Genomic DNA, 17,319 nt, shown 5'->3' with positions numbered 1-17,319 from the left:
CTGTCACTCTAAGCTATCCTGAAGGTTCTTCTTGTGAAGGAGGGTTGAAAAGGCAAAAGAGACTTTTTGAGCTGTTTAGCCTGCTCACTCTCTTCACCTCCGTTTTTCTGTGCTTCTAGGAAAGTGAAGAAGTTCAGCTGTTATTGATTTGGAGCCATGTCAGTGAGTAGCCTTCTCTTCTTTCCAGGACATGAGGGCATTGTGATCACACCTAGAACGGCAGCCAGCCTGGATATCAGCCTGAGCAGGGCTTGTCAAAATACTCATTTCAGTCAGCTTGCCTTCCAGCATGTTCTTTTACCAACTTTTATTATACAATTCCATTTAATGAAGCATTTGGGATTCTTTAGTATGAAAGAACTAGTCTTGCTGTGTTTTAGTTTAAGTGACAAAGAAACCAGGTAGTCTACAGTGGAAGCTAACCTGGGGCCACTACAGCTGTGTTGGACTTTGGGTAGTTTTATTAAGGGCTCATTATGCTGATCTGTACAGTGTCTGTATATTCACCCCTACTGCACTGGCATCTACAAGGAAGATAGAGATTGATTCCCTCTCTACAAGGTTTGGAAAGTTATCTGTAAGCAGTAGCTCAGTAAAAAGTGTTTTTTCATTAGCCAAAGAGATGTTCTTCCACACTCAGCCAGTCAGGATGATTTGCGGGTGCTATTAAAACCAGCCCCAGGTATTACAGGTCTCACACATCTTTTCAGTACCTAGTACTGGTCTGTACCCAGCAGCTTTACTCACTGCTCCTCAGAGGCCCCTGAGACCAGAGCTCAGTGAGTTTCCTGACTTCCTAGGGAAAGGAATAGGGACAGCCCAGTGAGGGGTGCCTGGGCCAAAACTCTGTTGCAGGGCAGTCTGAGGAGCTGGTTGCTCTCAGGTTCCCTGAGTGTGGGTCCCTGGACTTAACCAATATGTCTTATTATTTCCAAGTCACCTATCTGACAAATTATAAGGAGAACTTATAAGAACCAAACCTGAAATTTCAAATTATTATTTTAATGGCCAAAGTCTAGAATGAGAAACACTACACAGTCTCCACATCCACATTTTTAATAAGGCATCAAATTACTTAATTCTCATATAATTCCATGGTAAACTAGCACCCCCTGTTGCAATAGTCTGTAGTGTGACTGTCTTCCTCTCTCTCAATTGTTCAATTTGCTTTCCAGCCTGGGGTGGGGGCAAGTGATGACATATTTGAACTCCATGGTAAACATCACCTTTTCCCCATAATTAGAACCCAAGGGCTCTAGAGTTCTAACACTGGCTTGTTTAATCATTTAGGACAGAATAGCCTTTGCCAAAACACCTGACTCAATTCCTTCATTAAGATGGAATTAGAAATTTACCTACTGCACACAGACTGCAAAGATTATTAAATTTCTTCACCCTTTCAATACTTGATCTATAAATAGTTCTCCATAACAGCAGCAGCCACACCAAACCTAAGGGGAGCTTTTATTCACTGAAGTTATCTCTGGCAGGTGCTTTGTACAAAATTAGTTCTCTTGAAGTGAGAATTTTCTGATATTATTGTACCAATTCTCCTGATGTGGGAAGCTGAGTTTTGTGCTCTAGTGCTCATCTTTCTCAACAGTTATTTTACATAATTAAAATTATCATGAATCAATACAAATACATTAAACACGGGCTACAACAATGCAGCAAATCACATGTAGCAACCAGATGAGCTTCTGTCAACTCATGTTCTTGCAGAAAAGCAATTATATAGGACATTCTTGCCTGATCTTGAGACTATTGTTATGCACAGAAGACAAAATATCCTGAGGGGTAATCCCAGGCAGGAGAAAAAGGCAAAGGAAATGTCAAGGAGATCTGAAATAACCCCATATTAGTTAATTCCATCTGTGTAGTACTGTACAAAACATATTTGATTTAACCCACCAATACACCTCATTTACAACAGGGAAGTCATACCAAGAAATGATTCTCTATTTGCCTGTCCTGATTCCCCACCATGGTGCATGGCAGAGCCACGCTGTCATGAAGGCAAGGCCACAGCTCTGGGGATGACTCAAGGAAACAGAGGACAATGTCCAGAACTGAAGCTATAGAGAAAGGCCAGAATAGGGAGCAGAAATAGCAGAAGCAGCTTAGTGGAACAGATTTTGTTTCAACTATGTGCAACTTAAAACGAACACTAGCTATATATATATTTATATATATATATATATGGTAAAGGGTTTTCTTTGTAAACTAGAGGAGGCTAAAACTTGAAATGCAAAAAAAATGAGTCAATAAGAGAACAGTAAGTGCATGGATAAGAAAAGAGCTAAAGGAAATCTGAGACTATGGCTGAAAGGAGGGCAACTGATTTTTTTTTTTTTTTTTTTTTTTGCATGCATAGAAGGGGACGGGGGATGTGAAAGAGCAGATATGATCTGCTTTTTTCCAGATATAGACAAAATTAAAGGAGGTGCTCTATGCAAAGAAAGCAGTATAAAGAACTAGAAAGAGTGGTTAGAAAATTTAATTAAACAGAAAAAGACAATGGTTAGCAAGGAAGGTCACCCAACAGGGGAAGAGGAGAGACAGCAGAAGAGATCTTCCACAGGAACATGAGGAATACAAAATAATCTGCCTCTGTGAAGCATTCAATAGCAGCACTGGGAGCAAGTGGTTACAGGTAATTCGTATCATTGGGATGCTCCATCCCACCTTCAAATATGACGCTCAGAATTCAGAAAATGAGGCAAAATCACTCATTTTATATTGCTAAGTACCCATTTCAACACGCTAAGGAGGTGTTTTGTTATGCCACCCATTCAGGCATCCTCAGGCAGGGTTGTCTTCTCCCCTCTTACCCTAATCTGTCACTGAGCACTTTGAGGTGCAAACTCTGTGAAGATAGAGCTGCTCATGGAAAGTCAATACTACACAAAAGTACTGCTGAGTCAACACCCTGAAGGGTTTGTATCTTGTCTCAGGAACTTTTCAAGTTGGCTTTTGGTATGTTAGCACCTCCCATCACAGTTTTGGGGAGTCCTGGGGAAATTGCCTGCCTTTCAATTCTCAGGGAAAGCTTTGCCAAAAACTCCTTTCCACGCTAAATCTCAGTTTAACTCTTGGCTCTCAGACCCACCAGAGTGGGCAGAGCACATATTTTCCTCTCTCCAGCAACGAAAAAAACCCCCACAGACCTGCTTCCTTCAGAAAGGATTCATAACATAGTACCTGTAGTCCCAACAACAGGACAACAGGACTATGCCCTGTTGTATAGAGCAACAACTGCCCAACACTGTCAGATATACTTTGTTAAAAACATGGGGTTGTGCAGGAGCCCTCAGCAGGTATGGTTAAGTACCTGCTCAACAAATTAAGTTGCATGGGTTCCTTTAATTCTTCATTTCTCATAACAGCTTTTCTCAACATCTCTTGTCATTGTAGACTGTCATCAGACCTGTAAGGAACAGCAGCTCCTTAAAACTTTATTTTCTGAAATTTGATTGAAACCAGGGGAAATACAAATTATGACATGTGTTACATGCCCACCTTGGAAATGTAGGATGCAGACAAAACTTTACGCTGAAAGCCCTGCAGGATCAGCTCTAAGCTGCTTTTTTCTATGGACTCTGGAAGGAGTCCTGTATATCAGCTGTGAATTCTTCTATGAACAGCACAGGTTGTGCTCCTTTGGCAGCAGTGTTTCCATCTCATATCAAGTCATCCACTGTTCTTGGGAAACCAATGTTTACTTTTGCTTGCATTTCTCCTCACATGGATTTTCCAAAAATTATCTAGCACAAGTGGGAACATGGCCACAATCACAGGGCAGAGGGCAAATTTGGCAACACTGAGATTCCAAACATTCCAAGTTATAGAATGGGATGAATGTTATATTCTATGAACTGAATACAGCTACACAGTAAGGAACACAAGCCAAGTTAATTTATAGGAAGGAAGGTTCACATGAAGATTTATACTGGAAAAAACCCCACCATATGGATCTCAATTACCTTCCATTTGCATTTCAGTCAGGAATTGAAAAAAAAGATGGGTTAACAATCTCACAATTTTTAAATCTACTTAATATCCAAAGAAATTAATTGGGATAGTATTCTTTCTAAATAAGGTACTCTCTGTTAACATGATCACACAAATTAAAATGAAAATTCAAGGGGGAGAAAAAGATATTTAAAATATTTTTTATGTTTGGCATGATTATGTCCACCTGCTCATTCTGAAAATCTGGCAGGTGACCTTAAAGAAACTCGGGATATATTCTGTATTAGCACATACAGAGCATGCATGTATATACAGATATTGCAGGGTAACCCACAAAGGCAACCTCACATCTCCAAGACAAAAAAAAGAAGTATGAAAGCTGAGACAAGCTGGTCTAAGCTTTAAGTGATATCCAGTAAGAATGTTTGTTAAAAGTGAGAGAAAGATATTTTTTCTCGACACGAACTAAGTAAGGATGGAACAGACATTCCAGCATCTGTGGGAGTGTGACAGTGATTACTGGGGATTAGAGGAAAGGATAAGAAAGAAAACCAAGGAGGAAGGCTAATAAGAAGGCATTTAATTACACTGGTGGTAACAGGCCCTCTACACTACAACAAAAGCATCATGAAAGCAATAACTTCGCTGAATTATTAAATGCAAACCCCACAGATTTAATTTGCCTAATTTTCAGATACACTGAACTTATTTTGAGAGAGAGGGGGGAAATTCAGCACATGCAGCATTTCTAAAAATTAAATTTCATGTTGCAATCTACCAAAAAGTAATACAAAAATACACTTTGAAATAATATTGCCAGAATCTGCCAACATGCCCATACAAAACAAGCAGCCAAGCAATGCTGTGACCATAAAAGCCAATGTATACAAAAAGAAAAGCAGAATTTTGTCAGCTGCAGGCTCTCAACTAAACTCATGAAATTAACCACAGATGATTTGCAGACATTGGAGAGCAGAGGAATATTAGAAACAAGTGGTATTTAATGAGGACTGTAATGGTCAAACTAAAAAAACCACTGCAGAAGCCAATCTTCCTTTGAAGCAGCAGTGTGGCCCTTTCACATGTACCACACCTGCCCACTACAGAGTCCTGTGCAGTGAAATGACAGCAGCCCTTTGGTGACAAGGGCTCCATGCTTTAGAGATCAAACCTAAGGAATAGGAAAAAAAATTAGCAACAGCTGATCACGACCAAATGAATGAACATTCTGTAATGAGAGGGAAAAAAAATCCCACTCGTAATGGAAAGGCTTGACCATACAACATGGTCTTCTTAGCTGGTGAGAGTGGAAAGAACAAGGGAGTTGGACACAGGGCTTCAGAAAGTGTGTTTGGTCCCACAGGCTGAGCCCCAGCTCCTGCCATCACCTTAGACAGGGGCAAGCATCTAGCAGGAAGAAGGATGTTCTTAAAAGCAGAGATGTATCCCTGCATCTGTTTAGACTTTACATTCTCACAGCTGCTTTAAAAAGGTTTCACACACTGACAAGAATTTCGTGCACAAGCACATATGAGAAAGGTGAGTCAGTACTAGAGCTAGCAATTAAATTCACTTTCTGACCCATGCATTTAAAAATACCACTGTATCTTTTGACAGTGACTGGTTGGGGGAGAGGGTGCTCTTGCCTTCAGTCTTCTGTTCAAAGTCAAATTGAGTTCAGCTTCTTATTCCAAAAAAGTCACCTGACTGATTTTGTGACATTTTGTGGAGCAAAGAGGTGACAGCATTTGGTCCCTCTTACCACAGACTTGTCTGCCATCAAATCAGCCCAAGAACCATCACCTTTTACCACCTGTGCTGAAAGAAAATAGAAGAATGAACAGAATATTTTCCTGAATATGGCATTGCTGAAGGGAATATGTCCATCTACAGGAGAAAGGAAACCTAATTAAATATAAACCTTCTGAAAATATCAAATCCAGAGCACTTTATCTGACTCCACTGAAATGCTGTAGAGCCATACCCAAAAGGGGAGAGCAGCAGTGGGAACTTAGATGCACCATATTGTTTCCAAGAGTCATTTTGATTTCTTTTAAACGCCCACTATAGATCATCTTACTGTGAAAATTGAACACAAAACAGTTACATGACCTATGTGCATAGAAAAAAAAAAAAAAACACATTAATTTTATTTCTCTCTATTTTTTGCGAAGACTTCTAAGGGCAACAGCATCATCAGACTTCACAGAAGCAAACTTTGTCTAGCACCTCCTAGGAAGACTAACATGCAGGCTCAGGAAAAAACCTTCTCTCCATTATCTACAATAGTTTACATATTCACCTTCCTTAGTGCAGATTCCTAGCATAGAAGTCCAATAAAAAAGCAGGAGGGGAAAAAAATCAGTGCATCCACACTGACAGAACTTACAGTTTCTATGGAGTTACACATTTCAGACTTACAAGTTCCATAAAACTATTCGTCCATTGGCTTGCAAAAGTAATCTTAAAGAAGATACATAAGCCACCACACATTTTAAGAACCTTTTATCCAAAGAAAATAAGATATCTACTGTATCTTACATGAATACAAAATTAAGCACTCTATTTTAAAATTCACAAACTACTGAAACTATGTCTTTGTATTTCATTTGAGACAGGCTTTTTTTGTTTGACTTAATATTTCTTTTACTTTCTTTAAGCTAAAATAAACTTGAATCAACAGAAAATATACCAAGATATTCTGTATTTTTATTGGCTTGTTTTACACTTTTTGTACACTGATTTTAACCTGCAGTTTCCCATGGCAAGTTACTTAAAGTTATTACCAAAGTTTATAACTACACTCATTTCAGTCAGGCAGCAGTGCACAGACATCACAGACCTGTAGAACATCCAACAGGCAACTATGCCGTAGGGCTTGGTAGAACTACAGCTTGGAAATTCCTGCTCCCAAGTGCCATTTGTGCTGAAGGCACCTCAACGTGCAGCACAGAGCAGGGAGGCTGCTGCACACCCCAGGGGAAAAGGCACCACAGCCTGGCTCACGTTGTGGGTCTAAACACTATATACTTCACAGGAACACCTCTGCTGACGACAACATTTCTTCACCATAGCTGCTTTCCTCTGCATTGGATCACCCACAACTTTGTTTTGGAACTGATCTCAGAGCTACAGATCCCAGAGCTGGAATACCCACGCCTGTCTGTTCTGAGGGCTTTGTCCACCACTGCCAAACGCAGTGCCAAAGGTGCAGGTTGCAGTGGGACAGGATGCCCTTGCCCATGAGAACACTCCAAGCAGCTGCTGCACCCACCTTCACAATCAGGCTCCGGTGCTCCTCAGACTGACTGAAGTTGGTGCCCATTTCAAAGATGCTCATCGTGCCCTCCTCACACAGGCTCATCCAGGTGTTGTATTCTTCACGCTCCGGCAGTCTGTCCCAGAACGTCTTGAAGACCTCCCAGACTGTTTCCTGGCACACTGAAGGCACAAGAAAGGTCTGGTGTTAGTACAACAGGAGTGCTTCTGTGGCACAAATGGCCAGGCTATTATTGACCTAGTGTTGTAAGCTTTTCAGGACATGGAAAACAGCAACCTGACATCTACGTGTAATTGAGGAAAGCACTGAAATGAAGATGTGGTGGATCTTCTACACTCATATTACCTCTCTCCCTGAAAAACAGTATTTCCACTGAATGAAACTGCCATCTGATCAATGAACTGAATTTTTAGAAAACCTAAAAAACCAAAATACTATGGCAAATGTCCTCATAGGAAGTAGAGGTGGAGCTTAAGTTGTCAGAGGCTGGCACTGATCAAAGTCTAGTAAGCTCAGTCAGTAACAATTCCTTCAGATTTACCTTTACACAGAATTTAAACACATTTCAGAAATTAAAACTGCATTCATAATTCAAAAAAAGGCAGGATGATTACAAAAGAATAAGCTACTAAATAAGTCAATCTCTAACAGTACTGTATATGTTCACTGAAAAAAAACTGGACAGCTCTGAAGAGTCAGCCTGAGCACTAAGGTCTAACATCATATGCTACACTGCCTACTTTAACCTCCCAACCTTGCACATGCTCTTTTTGCCAGTCAGAGCAGTTGGTCACAGGATGCTGAACAACTGCTGAACAACTTCAAGCAAGAACAACTCTGTGACCCAGGATAACTCAAAGAGAGAAAGACTTAGAGGATTTTCTTTGCATCCTGGAAAAGAGCAACATTAAAAGGTGAACTCTCAAAATCATTCATACCAAATGCCATCCTGGAGGAATAGCAGACAAACCTGCTTTTTTGCCTTAATCTGATTTCACTACTTAGACACACAATTCAGCAGAGAAATGCTTTACATTCTGGGAAAGTCCTGACATCACAAGCAAGCCCTTACAGGAGACTAAGTCTATCACTTGAAAGCCATTTTCTTCAATCAGCTTTAAAGTTAGCTCTGGACTGCCAAACCCAGTACCTTACTGTTATTTCTTCTCTGTGCTTTGTTTTCCAAATTCCAAAGTTGTTTAAATGTGTAAACATACATGTTTACATGTGTATGTAAAACTTAACACATAGATCACATATGGAAACATTTTATTCAACCAAGAGATGGACATTTTTCTTAAATGCAAAGGCTTTACAAATAACAACCTTAAGGAACTGTTTCCTATGCAGCACCACCCTTAAAGCTGAGCTGACTCTGTCACACTAGATAGAACCATGCAGAAAAAGTCTTTTTCTTCAACCTGAATTTTTATCAGAGCAGTTGAGATCATTTCTTTGTTGTGGAACTCTACAGATACAAACACATTTCTCATTTCCATGCCACACTCCCAGGTTTATGACATGGAGATTAGCATTGTAGCTCTTGTGGTATGCATGACCAGAGAACAATAAAATCCCCAAACTCTGCATTATTAACTGTCAGTAGTATTGCTGTTCTAGCACCCCTTCAGCATCTAGGCAGTTAACTTTATCTGTAAAACACACTAATTCGGAAAGTATTGTCCATGTTTCCAATCAGTGTATGCATCTCTATTAATCAGAAACAAATAGGCAAATTGTCAAACATCCATGCACCATCGCACATTTCCCCCTCGAGTTTCACTTGCAAACACTTTGAGGCAGAGACCACATTTCCGTCTGACCTCTGCACAAACCTCAGGCAATGGAGCCACAATCCTGCTCTGGGATTTCTGGTTCCTGCTGGAGAACTAATAAGCTTCCTGAGGTAGAGTAACATCTGAAATATTCTCTCTATCATCCCACTTGTAAGAGCTAGGCATCCAGGAAAAGACTGAAGTCTAATTTCAAACCCAAAAGCCTACACTAAGGAATATCCCTGACTCACGTTTCTTTTGGTGGTTCTTGTATCCTACATACTTTTCACTCCAGGTGCCACATTGTGGAGCAACAATCCTGCAATGAGATTACTCCCTGTGGTTGGGGTAAATCCTAAGCAGACTCTCAGTAACAACTGAAGCCACAGCAGTGGCTTGCAAATACATTGCAGGGACACTGTCTAATCCTAGAGTTTTCAAGCACCAACAGGCAAAGGACTGGCTTTGCAGTTGCAAGTAACTGAAGATAATTTTCCTTAATGCTCTTAAACAAGTTTAAAATAAATGTGATGAGACAGTGTCTTGCCTGAATACAAGCTGCTCCCATATAAACAGTTGTTCCAATCGGCTCCCAATAGATTAAGGATTTTCTGAGTGTCCTTTCGTTTGGAATTAGACACCCCACTGAATTTCAGTAGCAAAGGCTTTGTGCCATCTGTGGGCTCCAAGCCCATTAATTAGACCTAAGCTCTCAACACAGCAATGTATTCTACAAAAGGAGGAGATGAGATGGGGATAAGGAGTCACATTTTTTCCTCTCTAGCCTCTCCTATCTAGCTGCTTCCACTGAAGTGAGCAACAAGTTGGACAGCATAGTGCAAATTGCTTCTGTATTCTCCTCCATCCACACAGTCAGAGTGTGTTAGTTCTGACACACAGAGAGGGATTAAAAGCTCCAATCAAACATCTACCACAACTGCCATTTGAACACCTCTGTTAGCTGTGTTCAGGAAAACAAACTCAGGCTGTAAGGGCTCAACATAAGAACCATCCTCAGATGTGCTTACCTATAGGGTGCTCAAGAGTAAATTAATGGACTGGCTAAGGAAGACTGACACAAAGCTGTTTTCTTTCTTTCTCATAAATCTTCATTGTTTTACAGTTAGAAGAGAGTTGCCATTTCACACACAGAGAGAGAACAACACAATTTATTCAGTGTGGTTCAAATCACACATATCTAAAGACAGAGACAAGCACAATTCTATCTTCCACCTCTCCTTCAGGAATGTCAAAAAAGGAGCCAATTCTCATCTTGACAGGGCCACCCAGTGAACTGAAAAGACACTACCCTCACAGTGCATTTAAGTTGGCTAAAAAGTGTGATTGACTTTCTTCTATCTTGAAGGTGGAGCCCACTCTGTAATGGGTGAGGGAGGTTTTTCATTAACTAGATTTTAAGCATTCTGAGACTGTAGACAAAAGCTGGAGGCACAAAACCAAAGTGAAACAGGACTTGGCTGGAAGCTTCAAGTAATAACTATAACTTACTTTTTAAAATAATTCATTGTCTTTTCTTTCTGTCCTTCCAGAAACTTGCCAGTGTCTGTGTCAAACACATTACCTAGGTATGCTGATAATAAATGAAACAACTTTTGACTAAGATTTAAAATAGCAACTCCTTCACACCTAAACAGAAAATTAAACAAAATGAGAGGCAGGGAGACCAAAAAGTTGACCACTGAGCTTTTCACCTGGAAATGCTACTCTGAGTTTTAAATATAAAGCTTTTAAAGGAGATAGAGAATGGGAAAAAGAATTTCTGCATGAGAACTTATAATAAACTGCCATGAGCCAAATTATTCAGAGTTACTATTGAAGCTGCTGGGCAGGCTTTGCATTATGATCTTTCCAGGATTTCATTTTTAAAGACTAGCTACAAAATTCTTAAAAAACAACAAAGCAGACAGTCCTGCCAGCATGAGGAAGAGCTGCTGAGCAGACCCAGCAGCACTGCCACTGCCACCTGAAGGGCAGCTCAGCCCTCGGGCCATGTGTGAAGAGCTGCTCTTCATGCCTGGATCTCACACCAAACTTTCACTGGCCTGCTACAAGGGCACAGATATGTGGGACAGCATCAGCCACACCAGGCCCTGGAGGAGACAGGATTTGTGGTGAGGCCTCTAATCCCCAGCAAACAATACTGATTAAAAGCATCATAAAATCGAGATCAATCTTTTAAGGCAGTGAGCTAAGACTCTTGGATCTACACGTGAGTGGGAAGGTAAGCTCACCTGGAAAATTGTTTCCTTCATTCCATGGCTGCAGTAATAAATAACTTCTATTTTTAAGTTAGTTGATCACTCAGCTACCTTGCAATTTTCCTCCAAAGAATTCAAATGTTAAAAAAAGAATGAAGGCTCATGAGAAGAGAAGCTCCCTGCTACAAGAGCTGTGATCAGGTCCAGCTGGCTACAGGAAAAGGAATAGTTATGCTGAAGTCATGTAACTGACTGGCACAATAAACCAGAATTCAAACCAAGAACGCAAATCACATGGCTTGGTTGCAGTTTGTCTCCAAAGTATATTTTGCATGCATATACTACATTTTCCACGTACTCCATCCCGAAAGGCCTCACAAGTTAGAAGTCACTTAACTCATCACTGAGATAATCATCTTCAATGTGAAAGAAAGGCTAGGAAAAAAAATTAAAAGATGGGCACATTTGGTCCATGCCCTTGTTCAAGCTTCTACTGAGCCAAGTGTCACAGACACTTGAAGTAAGAAATGTCTTAACCTTTAAAGGCCACATTGGGTGTCAAAGGATGCTTCAGAAAGCCAGACATGTCATAAAACAATTCCAATGGGAACTGTCTATCAGCATATCTGCTTCAAAACCAGAAAAGCCCAGCCCTTGGGAGCTTATCTACTTCAAATGCGGTGTCTATGCTCAAGTAATACTCAAAACTAATAGTTTTGAGTATAATAATATAATGAATATAATTTGAGTATAATAATATCCTGAAAAGCTTAAGATAATTATGTTTCAACCCAAAAAATTCCTCATAGGCAGACATAAGCTCTTTGCAGTCCTACTAATCTACAGAAATGAATGAAAAAAAGTTTATTTGAAGCTTCCTTTCCTAAAGGCATTGCCACTGTTTTTAAAACCTCCAGCTAAGATCTAGATGACCTTTCTCTTGCTTTGAAATTCTCCAGTCTGGCTACCCCTCATGCACCTGGGTAGGATACAGCATCCTTGTGGTTCAGGCTGTACCACTGAGGATGCATTTATCTCTCCAACCAGAGACAATTAGCCTATTACACTCAGTCTGTGCTCAGGGATTTCTGAGGTTAACAGAAGGGGCACCACATGACAGCACTGAGCACCCTGTAGGGGGTAGGGTGGCTTTCTGGCCATTTGTGTAAGTGGGCAGTGCTGGAACTTAATCCCAATTAAATCTCATTAGTGCTTCTTAAGAGTTGAATCGTCTGTGGTAGCTAGGAGCACTGAATCAGGCTGAATATTCTATTTTGAGGCAACGTGAGACCAACTCCTCGTCCTCCCTAACAATTTCTGCACAACTGAACAGCTTAATTGCAGAGGGGTTTGATGAAGACCACAGTCACAGGGACACACACCTCCTAAGAGGTCATTGCTGCAAAGGCTTTGTTAGCATTTGTTAAACAAATTAATACACACATGCAGAGAAATCACTCATCTATTTGCTGCTGTGTACAGCCTGTAACAAAGCAACCCTTAAACAATATACAAAACAAACAAGGGGTTTAATTGAGAAAAGACTTGAATGTGAATTAGCTAATTCACGTGAAAGAGTTTAGATTTGAACATTCACATACTAAACTCTAGCACATAAATTATTCTCACCAATAATATTTCAGTGAAAACTAACAAGTGCCCTCCATGGAAAAAGTCAAGTTTCTTAGAAGCATATGCTGGTATCTCAAAACTCAAATGTAGAGGAGACAGACCTTCTACAAACAAACTTCAGAAATTCATTGCAGGAGTATGAGGTATATGTAATATGGGCCTGGGATGCAGGGGAAACAGAGAAAAAAGGCTTACTCAGATAGATTCTTTATTTAATGTATGGTTTTTAGCCAGGTACTTTTCATGACTTTTGGCTCTTTCCTTTCATTATTATTAGCAAGATCTGAATAACTTGTAACATTATGACTTCAGTTTCAAATTGAAACTTTACTCGTGACTATGTTCATGTGCAGAAAGTAACACCATTATTTCTAATCCTTCAGTAAACAGATTTTAAGGAATCTTAAAATCTGTTTAGGGGGAAAGGAGCAGGCATAGTGCTATGCCCAATCTAGGAATTACATTCATGCATAGAATTTGATTCCTGAGAAACAGGAATTCTTTCCAAAGTTTAAAAATGTCCATGTGTCTCATCAGCTATGGCTCACTGCAATAGCATCTATTTCCTTGTTTGGTCAGTATCTTTAAAAGCTATCCTTAGATGTTTGGCTTTATCTGAAGTTCTGGCTGACAAGAGCATTTCTGGCAGAGACTATCTGATCCACTCATGTGAAAAGATCAGTGCTCACAAAAAAATAAAAAAAATGTGCTCACAACATACACTGAATAGTTTAAGACAGAGGGTCAAAGTAGGGAAAAATTGTAAAGAGAATTTAGGAAAGGTAGCCACCAGAGTAATTACATCTCAGAGGTGGCAAAGAAGCATATTACCCTGAGCCGTGGTGACAAAATCCAGCAGCCCAATTAAGAGGCATGAGATAGCATGGCTTGTACTGCTTACCCATCTTTAATCCTTACATTGTTTCTGTTTTACATGTTAATTCAACTTCTAAGTCTACTAAAATCCTCTACCAACAACTTACCCAATAGAGAATGGACAGATTCACTGAATTGTTCACATAAGGTGACTGGTCACAAAAGACTTGATCTGAGTGGGTGTGGCTGTTTTTCCCATAATAAATTTTATTTACCTATTGCTCAGGCTACAATTTCCCTATCAGCAGTAAAGAGCATCATACCAGACACTCACTGTCTGTAATCCCACTATTAGATTTCCACAACATTTTTTTGTACAATCTCCAGCTTCCATTGGACGCACTTTGTGTTTGTCACAACAGTCTAGCAAAGAACCAACCACCATTACATTTACATGACTCTTCCATCAGCAACCATAACGTTACACCATTTAAAAGGAAATCAGTCAAAAACACTCTAAAACCGAATCTATAGGCCTACAGTACCCAGTCTGTAAAATATTTATGACTGATTTCCATCCCAAAATTCCAAAAAATTAAATACAAAATCAGCCAACAGCAGCAACCTCCATACACAGCTACAAGAGATACAGAGACAGGGCAGTACAGAGACAATCATAATCCAGGATTCGTCTCAAAAGAGTGAAAATAGCATGATCTGCTACTGCAAAACTCTGTTCTGATTGTGGGAATAAAGCAGCACTTCAGAAATTTGTCTTGTAGACTACAGGTGTAGAAGAACAAGTACAACCCACCCTGTTCCAAGCTGCTCTTTGTGAATACCACAGTAATAAAATGACCACCAATAATCATACCATTAATTAGACTTTCATATCTTGAAGGGTGATACTGCTGTTTTATAAAACACTGATTTTTCTCCAGGTCCCTGTATTTTGTTGCACTTCAAAAATTTTTAATGGTTTATTATGTATTTGTCATATTTTTCATCTTGTATCTTTTTAAGGCTCAAAAAATCTAGATGTTGTAGCCAAAAAAAAAAAAAGAGAAAAAAAAAGGCTGTACACTGTTAAGCCTACAGCAATACTACAAAAGCACTTCCTTAAAGTCCAGGACAGAAATTTTCATCTGTCAGTCTCTGACACTTAGAGAGGCTTTTGCCAGCTAGCAAAAGTAAATAAAGCTATAGGAGCTACAGATAGATAATTATATTCCCACCTGTTTCCTTCTAAGGTAGATACAGATAGAATAAACAATCTGGATAATCAGCACATGCAAACCTTTTCTTATTTCCTAACAACCTCTTACATTCACAATACAATCTGCCTTTCCTTCCAATGTAGTGGCATGGTACTGCTGGCAGAACAGCAAAAGGAAAGAATAGACTGTATTAAAACCATCCTTTCCATAGAAAGTATATATTGATATTGAAGTATTTTCTTACTTCAACACATGCAGAATAAAAACAAAAATCTAAAAATACACACTGAGATTGAAAAATCAGCAGATTCTTGTGTACATTTATATTTATTCCTTTCTGGGGTCAGTTTTCCTAGTGACTCATAGTAGATGGTCCCTGAGTGTTAAACAGTGACCACACTTTTTCCTAGGATTATTTTGTTGACAGTAAATTATTGGTATCTGGATGGCTGCTAAAAACTTTGCACATAATTCAGTAGCACTGAATTCAGACACTAGGTGGCCATCAAACCTGCTTTATCACTCCACTCTTCAGCTGGACAAAAGGCTCATGGGTTGAGATAAGGACAGCGAGAGATCACTCACTAGATTCTGTCAAGACAGGCTCAGCTTGGTATGTTCCTTGAATTTATTACCAATCAAATCTCAGCAGGACAATGAAAAATGAAATCAAATCATAAAACACCTTCCCCTCACCCCTCTCTTCTTCCCAGGCTTAACTTCGCTCCTGGTTTTCTCTAACTCCTCACCTGTGGTGCTGGGGAATGGGGGAGTGGGGCTGTGGTCAGTTCATCACTGCAGTCTCTGCCACTACTTCCCCCTCAGGGAGAGGACTCCTCACACTCTTCCCCTGCTCCAGGGTGAGGCCTCTCCCATGGGAAACAGTTCTTTCCTAACTTCTCCAATATCAGTCCTTTCCACAGGCTGCATTTCTTCACAGGCTGCTCCAGTGTGGCTTCCTTCCATGGGGTGCAATCCTTCAGGAACAGACTCCCATGGGGTCACAAGTCCTGCCAGCAAACCTGCTCCACTGTGGACTCCCTCTCTATGGGGCCACAGGTCCTGCCAAATGCCTGCTCCAGTGTGGGCTTCCCATGGGGTTCCAGCCTCCTATGGGCATCCACCTGCTCTGGCACGGGGTCCTGCATGGGCTGGAAGTGGATCTCTCCAGTTCCATTGACCACTGTGGTCTGCACCACGGGCTGCAGCAGACCCTGCTCTGGCACGTGCAGCACCTCCTCCTTCACTCACTTTGGTGTCTGCAAAGCTGTTTCTCTCTTATGTTTTCACTCTTCTCTTTCAACTGCAATTGCTGCTGTGCAACTTTTTCTTTCTCAAGTATTTTACCCCAGAGGTGCTACCACTGTTGCTGATGGGATTGGCCTTGACTAGTGGAGCTGGTTGTCCTTGGTTCTGTTGGTATAAGGGAAGCTTCTGGCAGCTTCTCAGAGTAGCCACCCTTGTAGCCCCCTGCTACCAAAATTTTGCCACACAAACCCAATACACAGCACATGAACTCTCATGACTTCAGGTCATGAGACTCAGGACATCATTACACACCACCCAACACTCCTGGGGCAGCAGTTGCTGTTAACAGAAGGAATGACAAGTTGCTTGAACCAGACCTTGTGTGACTTGCTGCTAATTAGTCACCGCTACTATTTTCAGAGACCTTTTTCAAAAGTTTTAACTTTTGTTAAAGTTTTAAAAGCACTAATGGTAATCACAGCCTCTCTGCTCAAGAAAACCTTGTTGACTGTGAAAGCTGTTAAATCTAGTAAGGAAACAGATGGACTAGGTGGATTTTTGATTCAGCCTAGGATTATTAAGACCTAAATATACTTTTTCAACCTAATTTACAGATTTCTTTCTTCCTTACTATCACTCACACCTTTGCTTAGTTGGTATTGCCCTAATGTACCCCTACCACAGATAATTGAGAGGTGACTACAGTTAAAGCCCATGGTATGTATGGATCATTTGGAACAAACAAAGAACAGTTGAGTCCTCCTGGGTGGAAATAAGAAACTGGCAAAACCTGTCAAACCATCAGCAACATCATCAGTGTCAACATCCCTTGCAAGCTGGGCACAATTCATATTTGAATGAGGCTGTAAAACTCCATATAATTCCACTTTGATATCCAAATACATTGTTCATGTTTATTTTTATGCACACACTAAGCAACTCATGGCTGTCAGTGTTTTTCACTTGTCTAAGTAAATAAACTGTCACCAGTGAGAGCTTTTCTATAGGCATCAAATCTCATCAAACATGAGTCTCTGAACACCCTTCCTTCTACTCTGACAGCAGCTCTGTCATTTTGCCAGTTCTGTACAGACACATTAAGATAACTCCAAATTGTTTGAATGTTATAACACAAAGAGCATAAAGTGCTGCATGACTGT

General features: G+C 40.3%; 1 protein-coding gene across 1 annotated transcript in view; it reads right to left on the bottom strand.

The window, feature by feature from the left end:
- The window catches only part of IMPG2 (interphotoreceptor matrix proteoglycan 2), a 50,201-nt gene that overhangs the window by 32,011 nt on the left and 871 nt on the right, over positions 1-17,319 (bottom strand). The window contains exon 2 of the mRNA XM_064410676.1: positions 7,247-7,413. Within this exon, the coding sequence (XP_064266746.1) occupies positions 7,247-7,413 (167 nt within the window). The remainder of the gene's footprint in view (positions 1-7,246; positions 7,414-17,319) is intronic.

Source organism: Passer domesticus, chromosome 2 (assembly GCF_036417665.1).
Source record: "Passer domesticus isolate bPasDom1 chromosome 2, bPasDom1.hap1, whole genome shotgun sequence".
Lineage (NCBI taxonomy): Eukaryota > Metazoa > Chordata > Aves > Passeriformes > Passeridae > Passer > Passer domesticus.
This window is presented reverse-complemented; position numbering and strand designations above follow the sequence as displayed.